General features: G+C 37.4%; 1 protein-coding gene across 3 annotated transcripts in view; it reads right to left on the reverse strand.

The window, feature by feature from the left end:
- CADM2 (cell adhesion molecule 2) overlaps window positions 1-22,974 on the reverse strand; it is a 571,412-nt gene that overhangs the window by 145,142 nt on the left and 403,296 nt on the right. For all 3 annotated transcript variants that reach the window (XM_074532615.1, XM_074532612.1, XM_074532619.1), the window contains one exon: window positions 22,665-22,814. In XM_074532615.1, the coding sequence (XP_074388716.1) occupies window positions 22,665-22,814 (150 nt within the window). The remainder of the gene's footprint in view (window positions 1-22,664; window positions 22,815-22,974) is intronic.

The following is a 22,974-nucleotide window of genomic DNA, read 5'->3' on the forward strand; positions in this document are numbered from 1 at the left end:
TGTTTGTACAAGAAATTGTATATAATGCCAAAGCTTAGAAGTGGAGGGGGAAAAATAGACTCCACACATTAGGACTGGTCAAAGGAAGAAAGGATGTCATGATGACCCCCAAAAACAGATTTCAGGGAAATAAGCACATCTTTGTTTGTGTTAATACTTTTGCTACAGTATTTACAGTTTCTTTGAGCATTTCTTATCTCAAGTTATTACTCCTGTCAAAAGCATGAGAGAAAAAGAAAAAAAGCCTACCTAGGAAACCAACTACTAAAGAGTTGTTTGAAAAGTATATTTGAAGTAGTATAATAAACATTACTCCTCTCACCCTGCCTTTTATCATTACTTAATCATGTATTGTTGGAATTGAGCTCTCTGTGCAAATTTCATGTGAAAGTTTTAAATCTTTGTGATGGTCTGAGAATACCAAAATTCTAGATTTTTAATTTTAGAATTAAAAATCTCAAAGAACTAGGATTTTAAACCATGGTTTGGTATTTCAGGGATGGCAATATTAAGAATTTGTGAAGAATGCTATTTGTTTTTCTAACCACATCATGCAAACATCTACAACTTGCAAATAAGACAAGAAAGAAACCTCCCCAGACCACTGCCTTTGCACTTTGTACCCTGCTTGTTTTTTTGGTTTTTTTTTTTTTTTTTTGCTAAACACCATAAATAATAATCCCCAAATATAAAAATATACACCTTCAACATTCAGCTACTTCTAGTTTTGTTTCCATCAAACAGCAGCTTAGCCTATAATCACCTTACTTACATGCGACCTGAAAATTTCTTTTTACCTTGGGAAAATATTTGCCTATAGCCAGATCTATCTTTGGAAAAGAAAACATTGATCCTATATATATATAAAGAAGAAAATTCTCTGGTATGGAAGCAGCTGTGACCTTTCACATCTGCTGCAAAATCACAGGAAGCATTTCAATTAACAACTTTTGCAAACTGCTGCATTAAAATTGCTACAAATTATTTACTCAATTTCATTAACAAAAGAGAATTTCTGTGACACAGCCAAAATACTTCTGAGGAAAAGACAGCATGCTGAGTCTGGTCACGGGGCAATTGAGCTCATTTAACACAGGAGGGGAAAACAGTGGAAAGCAAATGAAAAGTGCCATGGCTGAGCCTGGAAACCTCACTGAAGGGAAATGATCACATTTCAAAAGGATTGTGATAGAGAAACCATCATTAAGCAATTCCTCTGTGGCATCAGGAAACATTAGGAGCCAGAAGGAATTAGAATTCTGAGAAGGAACTTTAAACACAGAGTACTTCCTTTTTATTTTCCTTTTTTTTTTTTTTTTAATTCTGTTATTTACAGATCTGTTGTGAATTTTCTCCTACATCTACTGGTCAGCTAACTCAGGAAGAACCTACACTGGTTTCAGGCACTGTGAGGTCAGTCCCATACATCTGATTGTTCCCTGATTTGATTCATAGGAGTGTTGCAAGACACATACTGAAAGCTCCTGTGAACAATCCATTCATTCCCAAGAGAAATCTGTAACAAAATGCTCTTGGACTCTGGATGATAGAAACTCCAACTAAGTTTCATGGTAATAGTGTGACTTCTAAAATTCCAGTTCTACACCTTAAATATTGGGTCTTGTTGCCATTGTTCAGAATAAGTCAGAAATTTAAACATTGGAGATAATTCTGTATGTGATGCTTCTAAGGGAAATACTGAAATGGAAACTCAAACTCACAAGGAGAAAAGCTTACTTCTAAAGCCTTGAATGTGAAATAAAGGATCTGCCCTCTTTGAAACTACAGAAGCTCTGAAAGAACCTTCATGTGGAAGACAACCCATATGATCACATTTGCTGTGGGTTATCCAATATATTTACACACTTTCCACTTGAATAACACAAAGCAGCCTCAAAGGCAGCTGCAAGGAAAACAACAATTACTGCTTGATCTGGTTGTTACACTCTACCGAAACCCACACCTTTAATTAAGAGTCATTGGGCACTAACAAAGATGAAGATACTCTGCCCTCAAAGGTAGAATACAATAATATATATATGAGGCAAAGCAGGGAAAGAAGGATCAGACATTTCAATCCCCCAAAGCACAGGCATCAGACAGAAGCTGAAAGAGATTGATGGCCACATTTGGAAAAGTGCTTGTTTGACAAAACAAAACCCTCACCTGACCATCTCCTTAGACTTCAGAGAGGCAAGCGTTCCTCACTCTCTGTCAAATCCCCCTCCCCAAAAATCCCTTATGAAAAATCCTGAACATTCATTTTCTCTAAATCACAATTTCATAAGGGACAGATGCAAAGAGCACTTGTTACTGAAAACAGACAGTATTTTTTATAAAGAAGCAATCAAAGCCTTCAAAATCTTTTATCTGATGGTCAAGGATATTTTCTGTCTAATTAGAAACGTAAATTTGGAAACTTTCAGATGGAAGATGGCATTGAATAATAAATCATCAAAGTAGGATTTGTTTTAATGCTTATTCATGTTTGAACCAGAGAAATGCTGCAGAAATATGGCTAAACATTACTATTGCCTTCATTAATACAAAAAAAAAACTTAAAAAATAGGTGCGACACAAATACTTCCATCCATCCTAAGATGGATGATAGTCCATCTTATTTACCAAAGGCTACATCAGAAAACTTTGATTGAAAGAGAAATCAACACCACATTTCATTACTCCTAACCCAGTACTTTAGGTATAAAAATAATTTTTCTGTAATTATCAGTTTCCCCTCAGCCAGCTTCTGCCCTCTCAGTTTCTTACTGAGAAGTCATTCTGCTACTGATACCTAAAGTACCACAAGGGATTTAAGATGAGGTTTTTTTTCTTTCTGACAGTGTTCTTTTAGATATTCTTCTGATCTTTGAAGCCATCTATGTTCCCTCTTCATTCCCCATTTTTCTTCCCAGATATGGCTTCTGACTCCCTTTTCTCTTTGAAATCCCCACCTTCTTCTACAGAAAGAAGGAGCCTAAAGAAGATTACTGAAATCTCACCTCCTGATGTTCTCTGAGGACCATTTGGACACTCACTACTTAAAATCTTGAGTCCTACAGAAATCTTCAGTGAAACTGTGCAAAAATGAAGAGAGCAACAAGGAGTACAGAGACTTCCAGATGATGTGAGATTAAAAAGACAATCTTTAAAATGGATTAAATAGAGACTGGTGAGAACTAAACTTTATCCATAAAGTGATGAGTTAGAAAAACCAGAGAATGACAAGAATCTAATTCCAAGTCTAGGCATCTGTTCTTAAATTCCTTAGGACTAGAACATTAGGGTGGCAGTTGATAGTTCTCATGAAATATCCTATCAGTCCCACCAAACATGGCCTTCCAAAAGCACCTGGATATATTTAAAGGATTATAGCATGAGTCTATCACTGCCACAGGTTGGTGAACATGCAGTTCCCTTGCACTTTGCATTTTGATGGCAGTGCTTCCCTTCTGAGTTGTTTAGAATAAACAACTTGAAGTTTACAGCATGAATTTGTTGAGATCAGGAGCCCAAGAATTCTGCTTGCTGGTGTGCTGTGAGAATGTCACTGCAAATGGCACAAGTGTGCAAAGCCCTTTGGTGACATTCCTGTGACACACCAGAACAACCTGGTGAGACAGGAGAATTCTCATCGTTCTGCAGAGAGACAGGTTCAATGATCAGAGGTTCTAAAATCTCCTTTAATCATCAACATCAGAATCAGTGACTCAGATGCATTCAGAGGGAAAAGCTGTGGGGGAGTTTCTTTAAAAAGAGCAAGCAAAATAAAGTAAGCAAAGCACAAAACTAATTAAACTTGATGCAACAAAAAACTCAAGCATTTTTGATGCAATTTATTAAGGAGAAAAAGCTGTGAAATTAACAGCAATCAAAAACTAATTAAAGTTGATGCAACAGGAGCAGCCAAAGAATGCCTGATAACATTTATTGAACCAAAGAAACATGGCTGTCAAGCTAAAAGAAATCAACCAAACTCTGTTTTTGAATAGTTACACAAAGATAATTATTCTCTGGATGACACTTACAGAATAAGATTCAAGTCATTACCTCAAAAGACAAAAGGACTGACATGCTGTGTTAAACTGCCTGTGAAAAAAAGGGCCTTAATACAGAAACTTCCTAAGTAATTTCTAGGTCTTGCATATAAACAAATATGATTCATCAATCAAAAACAATGCACTGCTACTGTTATATCTATTACTTCTATAAACTATTGAAAAATATTTGGGAGAATACCTTGTGTAACAGGGTACTTACAAGGCAGGGATTCCTGGTTTTTCATCCTGTCTTTGAAACTCATTGCCTCAGCGCCTGGGGCAAGTAATTATCATCTAGGAGTCATTTGTATCATCATTTGTTTTAGGATTAGGATGCAAAACTCAATTCCTGATGTCAAGCACCATTTAAAGTATGGCTAACTGCCAGAAATTCTTTTCCTGAAGAAGGTCCTGGTGGGGAATAGTGAAGTGAATCTGTCTGCAGTGAGAGCCAGGCACTTCAATTTTCCCAGTGTAGTTGTACATCTTTTGTATCATCACCTCAGATTTATATTTAAAAAAAAAATTCAGACAAGAATAAGTGTTCACAGATTCTAAAGTATGTTAAAAGCTTTCTGTTTAACTAAAATTGCACCTTGCCAATGCTATAGGAAAGGTCACAGTCAGGGTCCCAGTAATGTCAATCTCATCCAAAATACTCAACTTCCAGCACCTGTATTCTGAAATAATAATTTAAAACCAAATTGGGTTTTAAATTGGTGAGCTCTATAGGCTTTCAAAATTCTTGCTAGTAAATCTCCAACATTGTCATCATCATCCTCCTCCCAAAAACTATCACAAGGCTCCTGTTCATGCAATGATCAAATAAAAGTCTGTCTTGTAGAACATGATATCACAGCGAAGTGTAGCACAGGTCCAAAGCAAACAATCACATTTGGTTTGTTATCTTAACCTCAAAAAGATAATATCCTCAGCTGAGGAGTTAAGTTTCCTACAATTCATTTAGTGCTTTTAGGTTCCCACTTCTTACGCTAGGATTATAATAATAATAATAAAAATAATAATAACAACAATAACAACAAGGACAACTACCCATTTCTGGTGTAGGACATATCAAAAAGTGACTCCTGAAGCCTGGTATTCAATTCCAAAAAGCTGCAATCTAGTATTAGTGACATGGCTAGGGTAGGTTTTGATTCTTTTTAAGCATAAAATAGCGAGTTAACCTGTTCAGTGGTTCTGATTTTCTATTTTACTCCCAAGGACTTTTTAGCAGTGGGTGAAATCCTCATTACTTACACAGTCTTCCAACTGTACTTTTCTTTTTATATAAGAATGCTCAGCCTTACGTTGTCAAAATATCTATTTTACTTTCAGAGACAGTTTATATCATTAACGTGGATATGTAATGGATCCTTTTTCCCTAGTGTGTTGTGAAATTGCTTTAAATTTCAGAAGGAGAGTCAAGATGTTAAACTCTTCTTTATCTTGGAAATAAACACTGTCTTGCAGGGAGCACTTGTTTGTATTCACTTCAACAATGGATGAATAAGGTTCCAGCAGAGCTCCAGTAAAGAGAACATTTTCATGTTTGTGTATTACAGACTTCAGCAGCCCAGTGCAGAACTTCTTTACACTTAAAATTGCAGCACCATGTTGACTCCTTGCATAAGCAAGTTAAAGCCACTGCAGAGGGCAGAGTTGTATCAGCTACTCTGTGTCATGATTTGGTCTGTCACAGACAGAACCTGCCTATGAGACAACTCTTGGGAGTGATAAATTATATTTTAATTTCTTGAACACACAGAGTTTTTTAAAGAACTGGCTCTTTCTGGTTTTTTTAGTCAATTATTCAACAAACATCTTCTAAAACATGAAATACCAAGAAGTCACACCTGTCCTGTCTATAGTAATTTGTCCCTTTTATAAAAATTTTCAGCTTTTTTCTCCATCTTTTCCTGCTGCATAAGAAAGAACTGGGACTTACCCTTCTGGTCTAGAGCTGCCTCACTCTCTTCTCTCAGCTGCCTGGTCAGTCTCTGCCTCTTCAAGTAGGGAAGAAAAACAAAATTCTACCTGCCTTTCTTGCAGTGGCAGAATATATTTAGATCACTTTTTTTCATTTTCCTAATACCCATGAATTTGTAGATATTTGATACTCACACTTTCTTTAAAACAGACTGGAACTGGACAACATAATAATAAGGGAGCATTTTGAAGAAGAAATTGTGAGTTAAATGATGGTGCAATCATATGGTACAATTCACTAGGAACACCAGCTACAAATGTTTTTTCTTCCAGCACTTCAGATTAAATGCCCACTCACAAAAATCCTGAACAAATCTGAGAAAACTGCACTGACAGTACATCCCTTGCAGGAACATGACTTGAAAATACCTGATCATTTCTAGCTACTGAGGAAAGGAAAACCTTTGAAGATCCTCAGATCATATTGTTTTCAGTGCCACATAAATTACATCAATTCAATTTCTATTACCCTCTATTCCAGGCCTATTAAATCTATACTAATAGGTCTCCTTCATGTCATGCCTGTAGAGTGAGATGCAAGGCCCTTTTTATCATAAGTTAAACCGTGGTAATGGGGGGATGGCTGGGTGACATACTGCTCTCAGACAAGGAGAGTAATTTGCACATTTTAAAATAAGAAATTAATCCTTATCGCCTCCATAACAACTTGAAGGACAACTCTGATCCACTGTGCCTTGATCAGCTTGATGTAAAAAAATACCCATTTATTGTTGTAGATAAAAGAAGGAAAGGAAATATGACTGCTGGAATATCTTACTTCAAAATTGTTACAAAGCCCATAAAAATGAATAAGGACATTTTCATATCACTGCCATTTGATCTTTTCCTCTGCTACTCTCTCCCATGTTTGAAAACATAAACACAGATGTAGGCTGCTTGACTGTCTTAGGAGAAAAGGGAAGATTCTGTCACGATCAGAAAGAGAAAATCTATATTAATAAGGGTGTGGGGTTAGGGTTTTTTTTCAGTGAAGTGAGTTTATTACTGACCAGTGTGAAAACCATCCTCTGAGGAAGCTGCAGTGCACTGATAGATTGTACACAGACCCCTTAACTTAGCTCCTTGCAAATTGACATCATCATTGCCAGCACATTTTGTTAAACACGGATGAACTGCACCTCTTAAAGCCTTCAGAAGCAAGGCTGACATTTTTTGGACAGTAAATCCTCTCATTTTTGAAAAAGCAATGATATACACTTTAGGACACATCGATCTGGAGGATGAGTCCGAGCTCATCCAGGCTTAAAAACCTTGGAAATAGCACAAGCTGACCTGAGTTGCATTAACTTTCCAGAATTCCCCTATAGCCCCTCAAAAGGAGTGGTTCAAACATAACATGATAGGAGAGCGTTTCCACTGTCCTCAGGAGCCTCTGCATTGTGTGCTGATGTGGCCCTGCATCATCCTGGGATGATGAACTCTGGCTCGAGGAGCAGAGGCAGAACAGAGAGAAATATGGTTGGAATAAACTTTTCTTACATCACCTTAACTGCACTACAGTCAGACAGAGAATAATGTGAGTAATAAAGCAAGGATGTAGCTGGCAAGAATGGGTAAAATACGTCTTTCTGCTTAGCACACTCTCATCTATAAATGGGTAAAAGTATGCACGTCCTTGGTAACTTCAACACTCAAACCAAGCTGGATTTTAAAAGTCTAACTCACTACAGAAGTGGATTATTTTACACAAAGCCACATGTTTCATATCATAGTTTTCATTTCCTTGGGAATTGAAGTACAAGAGTTCAGCAAAAGAGCAGGGCATCAAAACAAAGACACATCTTGCTTTTTTATCCTCCTACTTTAGAAGACAGGCATGCACAGTTTTTCATAAGAGAGGGAAAAAAAGGACTTGTAAACTGTACCTTTCTTTTGTCCCCACTGAGGCTGCTCGCTTTCTGAAAATAAGCATAAAAAACTCAAGATGCCCCAGAGAGAAAGCAGGAGACATCTTTTCTGCTTCTGCTTCTCCTAGGAACAAATCCCACCAGAAACTTGCACAAAAAAGAAACCAAAATATGCTCTAATATCAGAAGAGCTTTCTTTCCACAACACAAAGCAATGCTATTTAGCAGCATATTACCTTGTAATGCTGCCCCTTCACTTTCTGCAGCCAGGCACTCACAGGCGCCTTAGCCCTGAGTGGATCTGAGATGGAGCAGGGAATGAGCTCTCAGCTCGGAGCCAGGGCCCTGATCTCCCCTCTGTCAGAATGGGATTCTGTTCTGACACTAAGGTAATACTTGAGGGGAAGAGTCATTCTAAGAAGTTTGTGCTGGTGGTGTTGTGCTCTGTAGTGCCAAGGTTTATCCTCCTATTTCCCAAGAGACTGAAATTCAGTTTTAGGTCAATTCTTAAATGTATGAACCTGCTTCTTGAATTAGACCTTTCCATGGTTCCAATGCACCTCCCTTGTTAGGGCATGTGAGGCAATAAAACCAAACCCAAAACTACATTCAGTTTTCAATCAGAGGCTCCTGAGTAGAGCCAATGAAAGGAAAGATGCTTTATCAGTGATCTGTGCAGATAGGCTGATGTGTTTCACACAAAACTGGGAAAAAGTCCACATTGACAAAACCATCTTATTGAGAAAATCACTAGTTAATTGATGTAGTAATGCCTCATTTCCCACTTTCTATTTTAAAACTTTCTTTTCAAATTGCTTTCTATTTTTTTTAAAAAATAATCATGATGCTAGAATGGTGTGCTGGTTTTGGCTGAGGTGGAATTAAGTTTCTCCATAGTGGCTGGAATAGGGCTGTGTTTTGGTTTTGTGCTGAACATTGATTGAGATTTTCATCTAGAACAAGTTTCCATTCCATACCTATGCAGCTGAACTGAAATAAACACTTAAAAATTATTTTTAAAAGATAACATGTTTACATTGGGCAATTTCTTTCCCCTCCCCCAGATCAAGTTTGATACTTAATGCTACATTTTGAAAAGAAGAATATTAAAATGGTGACATTTCCTGAAAACCAGCAAATCCAGATCTCACTGCAGTTCAGTTCTGAAGGAGAACAGCTGTAAAAGAGACATGAAGTTTTCATTATTAACACTCCAAAGCTTCAGTAAAGAAGCTTGTTAAGCATCAATGCACAGCTAGACTGAAAGACAAACATTCTGATGACTAAGGATGCTTGTTACAGAAAGTGTGGGTACAGTGGTTTAATTAATACTTTTTTCAAATATTTTCTATCCTTCACTGTCAAAAATGTTGTCTTTTCATAGTCTTCTCCAGAAGTTAATTCAAGGTGAAAGATGAGGCAGATGTCATTCATGTGAAGCCTTGATACTTTATTTATAAAAATTTCTTACTGTGACTGGTGAGCAACCAATTTACCTGGAAAACACACAGGAGGGATCCTTGTCAGACAGAAGGACCTGACACCCGTGAGGTCTCTCAAACACTTCCCCAAGAACTAGTGAACAGAGGCTGCCACAGGTATTTTAACAAGAACACCTCAGGTGGCTCAGCCTCCTGGCTGAGAGGAACAGCATCTTGCACGATTTCAAGGCTCCTACTTGCCTCAGCTCTAAGGTGACCCTCCCTGCTAGGTGCGGGAGTAATTCCAGTATGAAAGTGTACACTGCAACAGAGAAAAAAAGGAACAAGGCTTCCCCTTTCAGTGCCCCACCACCCTGCCCACCCTGACAGATGCTCATGCACTGGAAACAGACATTTAAAATTCAAAACATTGACCAGGCAGCATCAAGGCACTGAGGAAGAAAATGATAAGAAAATGTTTTTATGCTAATAAGGGGAAACTGAAGCCTTCAACGGGTCAGAAAAAAATACCCATTCACAATGCTGGCTTATCTGCACAGAGAGAAAATTCCGTGTGTGTGAGTCAGTTGCTAAGAAAGCTCTGACTAATGCAGATACAAGTCTGACTTTTTAAGTTGACATTTCTACTTTTCCAGTGGATCAGAACTGTCAGGAGAGTTCCCCAGGCAGAGCAGAGGATTGCAGAGCAGAGCTATTCTGTAGCAGTCTGAGTTGTGGCGTAAGTGCTTTGATGGAATTAGTAATGGTGGTTTAAGGAGCAGCCTCGGATTCTATTCCCAGCACTAGCAATTACCACTCCCATAACAGAATCAGAACAAAGGAACAAAATCAGATAGAAACGAGCTGGCAAAGAGCAAATTCCCTTCTGCTGCTGCTTTCACAATGCCATTAAATAACATCTGGCAGTGGGGCAGGGCAGACAACTGGAGACAGGAGCATTTTAAAGTGCTGCTACTGAACCTGCCAAGAGCTCAGCTGTACAGAGCCCTTCATGTCTCTTCTGCTTGTCTCACAAGATGGGACTGTGATAAACATTTACCGTTCAAAAATTAAAAATGATCAAAAATGTCTTTTATCAACTACATCAGCAGAACATACTGTGCATCTGTAGACAGATTAAATATAATTTTGCTAGGTAGTTGGAGAAAAAAGTCTTTAAAGACAGCATTTGGCATGGGTTAATCACCTCTTTCATTAAAGAAAGGAATACATACTGAGAACATCTTTCTGCCATCCGATTAAGCAATGAGCCAATACAATTGTAAATCTTCCAGAAATTCCCCATGGTTCAACTCAACAGAGGCAATTCTTTACTTCTCAGACCATATCTCTCATTTTCAGATAAGCATTGCATTAATTGTGTACAAAAACTTTCTATCATGCTGTTAAAAGAAATGGAATGTGACTGCGCTGATTCTCCTTAGCAACCTTTGACAATTAAGAGATTGAATTATTCATATGTATTTTTAATAATATAATAACATTTTTAAAGCTTGCTCACCACTCAATTGCTCAAACAGCACGTAGACCCAAAATTGTTTGCTTCCAGTATAACCAGTGCCACTGTTTCCTTTCTGCTGTTGCTGTGGCTGACACAACTTACTGTCTCTGTAACTGAGGTAAAAAGGATTTCAGGGTACTATTCTGAGATTCACATGCTATGAATCGATTTGCAAGTCATTGGAATTTCTTCTTCCTTTTAATGAGGCAGATTTTAAACCTTTTCTGCACTTATTTTATTATTTACAATTAATATAAGTACTAATTCTCTGCACCCATATCATGAAAGTCTGCTCAAGTTTGACTCATTTTCTGAACACAGTTCACTGCAGACAACTTCTCTCCTCTGTGCTAATAAGCAGCACAACCATGATATTAAAATAGAAAGAATGAGACTTGCACTGAGGCTAATGATAATTTCATTCAGGAATGGGAAGATAGAAATGACACCTGCTTTATTTTTAGGCAAAAAAAAAGGGGGAAAAAAAAAAAGGAAAAATCTGAAGAATGTCAGGAGATGAAACACATCCTGCATGAAGAAAAATAAATACACATCTGCTAAGACTATACACTGCATCATGCATTTTATGAACTAAGTTTTGTTTACTGGAATAAACAAAATCATGACCAGATAACTCTTATGGGAAGACCCATCTTGTATTTTTTGCTTCTAAATGTTATTTTAGATAATGAGAAATTCTATTTAAGTTTCTTTGCTTCCACCTAACACACACGTGAGCCATCAGTGCAATTGTGTGGCATTATTATTTTCTTAGGCTGCTGCTGGGCAACAGAGCTACAGATAGAAATAAAATAGTAACAGCTTGTGACAGGTTACACTTGGAATGTTTGATCAAACTGATCCATTGGCCTGTGCTTCCAAAGCTAAGCTGAGGTTCAAGGAAGGAAAAGATAATGGTTGTTCCAACACTTTGGATGCATCTCAGTGAATTAGAAGGCACTTGGGATGCTACTCCAGACTTAATATAGCTGTCACATACAAGAAATGCTTTTTACCATCTTGGACTCCATGATGGAAATTCTCACCTGCATTTTTTCTTTCAAAAAATATTTGTTACTGTCTATCCATTTATATTACATCTTGGTTTTATTTTAGATTTTGGATTTTATTTTTTCTACCCAGTTTTGTAATTATTTTATATTATCTAAACAGCATACTGAAAACTTATTGATATTTGACAGTGAACATACAAATATCAATAATTACCTTTTCACCACTATAGATTAGCTGTTACATGCATTTTAATTATTTTTTTACATCTGTTAATATGAGGTTAAACTCTCTCTGCTATTGGTTTGTTGGTTTGTTCTTTCCTCTTTTCCATTTACACAATTGCCTTTTGGTTTTTGTGTTTCCTCAAGCTCCTTTTACCCGAGAACAAGCCTCTGAAAGTAATCTCATTCAGGTTGATTCAGTTCTTGTTTCAGTTAAATTTAAAGTTATTTTCTTTGGCTCACAGCAGAACATTTCAGAGTCTCTCACTGAGGTACTGAGGATTTTCACCCCATATCAGCAGCTCATCAGCAATTACTTTTCTGCACACAGATCCTTAAAGATCCAGGACACGATGATTTGTTACAATTTCTGTGCTGAAACAATCATGTTCCTCAAATAAGTTTCTACCAGAAAGCGAGAGGAAAGATGAACACTTCTAATAATGGGAGATCCCATGCTTACACCTCAGAAATTGAAAACAGTATTATTTTTTGGCACATCCAGGCACTGTGAAAGCATACATTTACTGCCTTTATTTAAATCTTTGGATATACTCAAATCCTCAGTTTGCCTGACCTTAATACTGTGATCCTCCTGTAATCTATTCATCTGGCTTTTGGATTGGCTTCATAATATCTGATGTTAGATTTGGTAAAAATTGCTTTTACTTTATTTCCCACTGCTGACAGATATTTAAATATGGTACTCTATTTTTTGCTAATAGAGCAGAATTTCTATCCACATGATAAGGTGTGAATCTAATGCACATGAGGCATTCAGAAATTTCACTTAGATTTAGTACACATCTTTTACAAATTTATTTCAGTGGGTATATTATATATGTATTCAACATACCTAGTGAAAAGAGGCACAAGCTGTCCTCACCCTTGCTAAGTGTGTGGAGAAAAGCCTGCTACAGAGATTTTCATACTCACTGTATTGCAGCCAGCTCTAACTCAGAGAGCATTTATCTCCCTGAGCCAACAGGCTCCCAAACTTTGCTAATTCAACACTGTGGGACAGAAAATCTCTGGGATGTGTCCACCCTACTTGCCTGAGCAAGATGGAAAGTTCTCCACCATCTGGCAAGCCTGCACCTCCCCAGAGAGGCTGTAATTTCAGAGGGCACAGGGTGGAGCCCACAGGTAGAACTCTGGTATCAAACCAGGCTCTGGGGTGGGTTTGGAATCAATCTACTTGTCTCAGGCCTAAGTAAGGCAAAGTGGGAATTCTGAATCATGCTGATAGAAGAGGCTTTTCCTATTCCATTAGTATTTTGCTACCTGGCAGTCACTGTCCTTCAGTCTAATATCCTCTGGAGTTCTTTCCCATCCACTTGGGTAATTCTCTAAAAATGTGTTGTTGAATCACTCTTCTGAACTACATTTCTCCTTGACCTGCTGTGTTTTTTATTCCTGCAACATTTACTGACTGTTAATCTCCACGTTAACCCTTCTAAAAGCAGCTGGAATGGCAGTGACTGTACCACCTGCTGTTAGTATAGGACTGCTGAGATTATATTGCATTTCATTTCAGTTCCTGTTTCAAAGTCAGCTTTTGATTGACTGCTTCTAGTACCACTACCCAGAGTGGTGCAGAATCTTAAATTTTGAATGTGTTAAGTTACATCTGTGTCTGTGAGCCATCCTAAAAATGTTATTTTCAGCTGATCTAATTTGCTTGGAGAAACCCTGTGGAATCTGGACAGACCTGTCTGCAATATCTTGGCCAGCTCAGATGTCTCTTCGTGGCACTGTGCCACGCAGATACTGTCATGTTTTCAGGAGTTTCTGCTTTGCCCTTGGAAGATTTTTGTCCTCCAGATGCAAAGTCATGATTACACTTGTGAATTTTTTCTTATTTCTGTATCCAACATCACACATTTCTGTCTGGGGAATATCTGAATGCTCCATGATTGTCTTTCCCTTTTAATCATAAATATTCCTATGCTTTTATCCTAAAGCTATTCCTTTATATACTGATATGTCATTTCTAAATATTTCCACTTCATTTTCCAATGCTGCCATTTTCCTCCAAGAAGCATAATTTTCACCAGACCTGAAAATATCAAGTGAAAATCCAGTTTTCAAATTCAGTTCTTTCTGTTCTCCATAGTTCCGTTTTCTTGGATTTAACAATCATTTATATGACAAAACATTCATGTTCTGGTCTGTCTGGTGACCCTCTTATTCCTGTGACTCCGCTGTACTGAATACACCGTGATATAACAATCAGCATTCTTGCCTGTCACATAGTTTCTCCAAAAAAAATAACCTTCACCTTCCCTAAGGAACACTTCTTGCTGTTCTCCTGATTAAAAACAAAATGTCTTTTTTTCTGCCTACCTTCATGTTTCTTATGATGCACAATGCTGAGCTCCACTGCTCCGGGATCCACCGCTTATCATGGCGAGTGTATTGTCCCACTTGCCCTTCCCTGCACTCCAATTGTTCCTCGCTATCATTTGCTCTAAGAGTTGCCTCAAAAAACCCCAATGGGCTCAGAATTTCATGTAACAGGCCCATTATCTCCAGAAATCCCAGGAAGTTTGGCTCATCCACGTAAACAACTAGCAGAGAGTGCAGATATAAGAAATTTCTCTTTGCATCTCTTTTAAACTTTTTCCGCCCCTCAAAAAAAAGGAATTCTCATTGATAAAATATTCTTTGCCTCTTAAAACAAAAATAGCCAGCAGCCTGAGTATCATGAAACTTCATTACAGAGTAATCTGAGCAGTGTCATCACAACTACTGCTTCAATTCATCATATACCAATGTATCAGCTTCATTCTCCATTTAGCTTGAGTGCTGGTAAACTCAATTTCTGCACATACCGACACTTCAGCACAATATAATGCAAACTCCTACACTTTCTAACCATCTCTACAATACAGCCATTTGCTCCCTTAATTCTGCTAAGAAATGGAAAAATAAATGCTCTAAGTGGGAGTAGTTCTACTAATTTATTGCAATGAAATAATATTCTAATGCATTGTAATACATTTTTAAAATGTAATTTTCATATTCATGCAGACAATAGCTGTCAAGATATTTTAACAGACTCCTGGTCCCTTTTATCACTTTATCTTTTTTAAGACGTGTGAACACAAACATTCCAGGTGTCAAAAGTGGCAACTGGTTTTGAAACATGGGGTTCAAGGATAAAGTGAGACACTTGATCTCAAAAGCTCTAAGACATCTTCTTTCCTTCCCCAGAGCATTATGGAACTACCAACCAAAATTATTTAGGCTTGTTACTACCCATGAGCCAGAGGGAAGCTGTGCTGGGCTTGGTAGGATAGAATTAATTTTCTTCATAACAATCTTTATGGTGCTGTGTTTTGGGTTCATGACCAAAACAGGGTGGAAAGCAGATCAGTGCACTGAATATCGCTGAGCATTGTCAAGGCCTTCTCTCTCTCACTCTGCACCCACAGTGAGAAGTCTGGGGGTGGCCAAGAAGTTGGAAGGTACACAGCCAGGACTGCTGACCCAATCTGACCATGGAATAGTCCATAAACAGAGCAATAAAACACTTGGGAGTTGTCTTCCCCAGGCAGGGACTGTTTGGACTGGCTGGTGCATCCACACTGCTGGTGGGACAGAATGAATGAAGGTGGGGCAGCCTTTCCATTACTTGGAAATTTTTATTCCTATTTCCTTCTCTTATTAAATTCTCTTAATCCTAATCTATAACTTTTTCTTGGTTTTGACCTTCTGCTTCTCTCCCCCTACCCCCTTGCAAGGAAATGAGAACAAGAACCCATTAGTAAGAAAAGAAATTGCAGCTGAACACATTAAACCCGGTTATCTGTCCCTATATGACATACTGTGGGTCTCAAGGAAAGATAAGAGCTGGCCAGACAGCCACTGATATTTGTCTGGCACAGATGTGAAATCAACAGATCTGACTGACAGAAAAAGATGATCTCAACTACATACATTGGAATGACTACTCAAAAGATTTTTATGGAAAGTTCATTGTGAAAATTCTATTGCTACCTCATACAATTTTTTTTTTTAAGTGCAAGAAGCTTCCTAAATATTATAAAGCATTTACAGACTATTGCTATTCAGGTCAGGGAGATAAAAAAGAAGATAAAATAAAATCCTCTCTGCACTAACTTCTCCCAAGAAAATAATCTTTCAATAATTATCTGTATAGTTTTCTTGCATTTTTCCCATTGCTTTTCATGCCACTTCATAGCTTGACTACAAGGTATTCTCTCCTTGAAAGGGTCTATTAAACTCTAAGTAACAGGGAATCTAATTTATATGTGTACCCTAGGATGGGGTTAAGCTTGGTCATCATCTCCTGTCTGATACCATCTCCACTCAATTATGTAACAGGAAGCAGAGCATGTGAAGGTGGAGACGTAAGTCCATTCATCATCACTACTCGATTTCACATTACCTAAATGCTAATGCTCTCCATCCTCCCAACAATACAGCTTGTCTGCCTCCCTGTCCTGCATAACTAATTTAAACCATGTATGTTCTGCTTTCCTTTCTACTGCAAAAAGAAACATTGTTTTCTTCGCTTCTCTGACTCATGTTTTGTACAAGCCTATTCCTTTTGTCTACACGCTCACCTACATCTTAAATTCAACTGCTTACTAGAATCATGAAATGTCTACAAGAGGTAAGTTCACGATTCCTCCCCAGTCAGAAATATCCTCAAATTATTTCTGTAACTCACAAGTACCTCTGCTTGTTTATGCAGATTAGAATCTGAGGCTGAATCACCCGAGAACGGCGTAGATTTGGTTTATACTTAAATTCAATAGCCGGAGCCTGTCTGCCACCAAACAAGTCAAAGAATAAATACAACTATCTAGGAGGGAGTTCAGCATCTATAACATCAAAAAGACAGGATTTTCATACCTGAAAGGACCAGCCTTTTGGTTAACAATTCAATCACCATTTTAGTGTTATAGTAAAAAAAAAAAAAAAAAAAAAAATCTCTGCACTAACAAATCCTTCTAAACTGATATACATGCCACTGGAATTAAAATCCCATGCCTTGTACACAGTGAATTTCCATCTCCCTCTAAATATCTTTCTACTGAGAAAGAAAAAGGTCAGGAGTTGTTTGTATGGAGCTGATAGCACATCCCAACAGTCACGATGGTTTGATTAGAGATGCGGCCTAAACTCTCTAAACACACATGCAGGTTCCAACACAATACTGCCACCCCTGAGAGGGAGCAAACGCTGAACCTCACGGGCTGCTGCTGTAGCCAAACATGTCCCCAAGGTCACCTGAGGCACTGTGCCTATCAGGGAAGCTCTCGAGAGCTTTGCAAGAACAGTGGCCTCTCACAACCCTTGTCTAGTACCCCACTGTCTCTGAAAGGTATTGAGATGATGGAGAGCTACATAAATGCCAGGCACTCTTACACGTGAAAAATCAAAGGTCATCTAAAGAAACATATTCTGCTGCTGAGGGATGAATAATTCTGAGGCTGGAATATCCTTTCTAATTTTTCAGCAAGACATGAAAGTGCTACTACTAGATGAAAGCACAGGGGACATGTACCCATCTACGATTAACATCAGGCACGTCTCATCAAAATCTGTGTCAGTTTGTGGCAAACTTGTCATGGTCAATGTCAACACACCCTTGTTTTACTATCAAGAGACCTGAAAACTTCCCTGTTAAGGTGGAGAGCAGATATTTTACACTTGCACTTGCCTGACTGAGCAAAACTGTTTGGTCTGTACACACCAGGTACAGATTCTCTTCCTCTTGATAGTCCGATTACACATTTTTATACTGAGGAGATTAAAGACCTTTGATATCAACAGCCATTGTTCAGTTGTACATTCCCCCTTTATAACTCAATATCCTGCTACATATTTATCTATATTCCCTACTGAATGGGAATATGAGAAGATGGCTGCTATAGTAAGTTGCATAAAGGTTCCTTTCAGTCTTCTCTTTATCAAATATCTCTGTGTTTCCATGCTATGGCCTTTTTCTTATAGCTCTGCATTCATATTTATGTCTCTCTGCATTTATTGCCGTCTCAAAATCCTTAAGAAGTAACACCAGTGAAGATAAAATAAAATAACCTATATTAATTTAAAATAATATCTGCCAGTTCTACACTGTTGCACATTGTGCTTCTTCCAAAGGCAGCTATGCAATTATAGGTACTTGGGTGCATAAAGTGATACGGAGGTTTCTATGGCAATTATTCATTTTAATTGAAAATTGTGTAGGGAAAGACTCATTTCAAGTGCAGCACACAATTTGCATTTGTTTCCAGAGAATCTGGACTTCCTCAGAGTTGTGAATTCCTAGTTTTCAGGAAGACACAATCTTTAAAATTCTCTTGGGGCAGCAGGGGAGACTCAGGTAAGATTGTTAAGCTTATTAACATTTAGGAGCATGTACCCTTATTATGTATATGAATAAGTATTATATAAATACTTATTCAGTACAATATTTTTTACTGCCTGGTAAAGATTTGATCTTTTAAATGAAAGAGGAACAATTAAAAACACAATTGATACACAATGCCCTTGAATCTCTGAGGTAGAGGAACCAGAAAAGAACAGAAGTGCCAAAAAGGACAGCAAGGAGACAGGTCATCAGTGAGACCAAGTCCACCAGATCAAACATTTCTATTTTCATATATTTTAGCTACTCTGTATTAGAATAATAATGAGGACAAAGTTATTTCAGATCTTAATATATTTTAGAGTGTCAAAGAAAGAGTTGGAGGGAAGCAGCAGTTTCACCTTGGTTAGATAATAAAAAAAGCTATAACTTAATTTCCTGTGGGAAAATAGGATTTCTTTCTCCTCCTTATTCCCATCACCACAATGAGTCAAACACATTTGAGGCCTAAATTTACAACGAAAACAAAGCAGACGTACTGCAAGTGATGAAGACCTGGAAACAACTTCTGAACTGTAATTTCACATTCACTAAATTCAGTGTTGCCTTTTCTGAAACAAGGCTCATCTGATTTGTCTATATCATTTTAAGGCTTTATAGGCCAAGAGCCAGAAATGTCCCAAGTTAAAAATAGCTCTTGCCACCTTCCTAAATAATAAATATATATTAATCTGATGTGAAGGTTGTGGGTGGAAGTGTTCTTTACCAGCCACACAATCCTCCCAACTGAGAAAAACCTCTTAGAAAGAGGTGGTGAAAGCAGTACGTGAAGGGAAGCAGAAGAGTAATTTTAATAATGTGGTTTTGGTATTAGTTTGTCTGGCTCATTTTACTTCTGTACTTTAGAATATCTAGAACAGAAAAGGAAGAATGACTCCTAACTTCAATGTCAATGATTGCATCTCTGTTCAACAAGAATGCAAAATTACATGAGTGTGATTTTTATAATATATGTGTCATCCATTTTTAATCAACTGAAGACTAATAATTAACCCCTTGTGGAAAGGCACAGGAATTTGAAGGTCGTATTTTTGCCAGGTGACTGACTCTTTTCTCCTTTTCCACCAGAAGTTCTATTTTAGTCAGAAAATGGCTTTGCAAGACGGGAACCAACTTGCTTGAGAAAGGAGCAGGAGCATGGAAGGTGTCTTGCCAAGGACAATCCAGCAAGGGAGAGCTTTCCACTGCATGGAAAATTTCCTTTATTTTTGACACCTGTTCTGCCATATGGTGGTGGTCCTAAGGTCTATGGTTGGACTTGATGAGATATTAAAGGTTTTTTCTAACCTTAATTATTATATATACTTTCAGCTCTCATCTCTCTCAAATTCTGTTGGACTCTCAACCCTCTTTTGACACTTACATTCATTCCTTCATTTTACTATTTGACTTTCTCATAATTATTAAAATATATAGCTACCAAAAAAAAGGTTTCTTGAATTTGTTTTATGCTTCCAGACACGAAAGAAATACACCCTCACTCCTACATGTGCCAGTCACATAAATAGAAAGTAACCTATTGAGGGGAAGTGAAGTTCAAAGTAAGCAAATTTGATTTATTTCTGAACATGGCAACACTCAGAGTTACTCAGCTCCGATGGTGATGAAAGGCTGCTGGTGATGCTGCTTGTCTAAGCTTCTGTTTTCCAACAGAACATAACTCTGTAGCTATTCAAGCTTCCATTAATTTTCAGGGTTTGAGAAACACAGCTATTAAAAAGCAATGTTCATGGTGTTGAAAGGACAAGTAAGACCTGGAGGTTGGTTTTGGCTAACAATAAGAGACAGGTTTGAATAGACTCTGGCAGAAGCACTGCTGTCAATAAATTAAATGCAATGACTGGTTCTAGTGGAAAGCTGATTTTTTATAGCCAAATTGTATGCCTGGCTGGGAGAAGTGGGAAACAAGGAAAGAAAATAAGGGGAAGCTTATACAGTTTCACTTGCCATCATTTCCGGACAAAACCACTAATAAATATCTCTTTCCATTTTGGCTCAATAATGCAGCCATCAAAAGAATGTGAAGGAAATATATTTCTTACTTATAGGAACCCATACATATACAAACAGAAAAAATTGCCAGTGGAAGCTGTAGCTTCCCTCTCAGAAGTGGCAGAATGTTTTCCATGCAGGAATTGGACAGAATACTTGAGGAAATATCACACAGAGTGCAAACCACTGCTGACATAAGACTTAACATCTCCAGCTAAAGGATCTGAAGTTTTTCTTCACCACATGAAGACGTTTCCATGTGTAATAGATGCAGAGTAATTCCTCCATAAAATTAATCATCAAATATTCCTTCAAGTCTTGGGACGAGCTAAAAGTTCAATAAAGACTGTGGTCCCTTAAATTCACACACTTGAGCTCTGCACATCTCCTGTGGGGAATATAAATTGCTTCTAGTACTTACTACTCTGCATGCCATTCAAATTCTGTTGCTTTAATTCATTAAATTCAAAACTAATACAAACTTCAATTATTTGTTGTAAAAGTAGAGATTTTGCTAAAGCACACAGAAAATTCAATTCACACCAAAATGGCTACACTGCTTAAATTAATGTATTTGCAGTCCTTGCACGTCTTTCTCAGCATCCTTTAAAATGCCACTTATTTTATAAAACATATAGATTTTCTGAGTATTGATGTGCCCTATCAACAGACAAGGTGTCTCTGCTTTTAGTTTTGCAGACATTGCTTACCCACCCCAAACCCTAATGATTACAGCTAAAATGAGGGGGTGCATTTGATTTCAAACTATCTGCAGTCCTCTTTCTCAGCACATCAGTCCTTTTTCTTAGCATCCTATAAAATGTCACTTATTTTATAAATATACAGGTTTTCTGAGTATGATGTGCCCTATCAACAGACAAGGTGTCTCTGCTTTTAGTTTTGCAGACATTACTTACCCAGCCCAAATCACTAATGATTACAGCTCAAATGAAGGGGTGCATGTGGGCAAAGGTGACAGCACAGGACTTACAGCTGCAAAGTTTGCACCTTATAAAACCTCTCATCTTCAATCCTACATTCAAAAGGTACTTATCATTTCAAAGAAATTGCAAATCAAATGATTACACGCTACAGGAAATTAGATAAAAGAGAAAGGAACCACTTCAACACCATCAAGAGATTCTATTCAGCTATTATATTAATAGTAAAAAACATATTTTGATTGCAGCTTCTGCAGGTATAAAATGACAGGTTTTAGATTCTCTTTTATTGAAGTGCACAGATCCACAAAGCGTTTTTAGTCCTACAAGGTATTTTAAACTCTTGTAATCATTCAGCAAAGCATTTGGACAGCAGTTCTTTAATTTTGAGCAGAGTAATAACTGCTCTTGTTAAAATTTGTTCTAGAGTATGTAGCACCTTTCAAAATAAATTCAAGCACCAGAATTAACTGTTGAACTTTTGTACTACTGAAATCAACACCAAAGCTTTTACATTTTTTAAAGCCAAGTGATGATTTTATTACTCCTAACTTTAATTTCTTTATAGAATGTACTGCAGTCTTGACATTAACGTTCTATTATGTAAAATGCAATGCCTTTTCAGTTCAATTCAATGTCTACAAATATGTAGTACTTCAAAATAATGTCCTTATTTTTGTAAGGAATAGATGTTTTCTGGTCTTTTGTTCTTCACTAATTTAACTAAAATGTGCATGGAAACATTGGAAGTATCTGGACACAAAATCCAAGCATTTTTTATTAGCTGTTAAGAACAGCTACCAGCAACCAGACTGCTGTACACTAGTGGCACACTGTGGGATTATATACATAAATGTAAAAATATACAGAATATTTTTGCATACATTAATAAAAAGAGTCACAAGTTTTATGGGTTACTACTTCTCCTGCCACTCATAAATGCTCTTCCAATATATTTTTCAACAATGCAAAATTATCTTCAAATAAGTCTTTCAATGCAAATTATCTTAAAATAAGCCTTTCAAATCCTAGTCTTTTTCTTTAATAATTTAAATATAATATAATGTGCAAGAGAGTATTTCAATGAACCCCAGTCAAAAAAATAAAAAAATCACATAATAATTAAAATGGAAGATATTAATTCCTAGAATGTATGGGAAATGCATTCACATCAGAGTATTAAAGAGAAATTATTTTAGACTTTTCTTATAAAAAACAGTGCAGAAGTATGAGCTCAGGAAACAATTTACCTTTCTTGTCATCGAAGTACAGCGTCTGTTGAGCTGGATTTGACCACTGGAGGGAGGTGTTATCATTTTGATCGACCCTGCAGGTCAAATTTGCTGTTCCACCTTCAACAACTGTGACGTTCTGTGTGAGTGGGAACTGCCCTTGGCTGCCTGAGGAGGGAGGGAAGGGATGCAGAAAGGAAGAGAACAAGAGAAAAAAAAAAGAAAATATTTAAGTTGCAGGATTGAATTTATTGCAGCAGCTTCCCACAGATGATAGAACCGGAATTCAATGTGATCTAGTCTGACCAAAGAAAGGTAGTACAGTAAA

This window comes from Zonotrichia albicollis, chromosome 2 (assembly GCF_047830755.1).
Source record: "Zonotrichia albicollis isolate bZonAlb1 chromosome 2, bZonAlb1.hap1, whole genome shotgun sequence".
Classification (NCBI taxonomy): domain Eukaryota; kingdom Metazoa; phylum Chordata; class Aves; order Passeriformes; family Passerellidae; genus Zonotrichia; species Zonotrichia albicollis.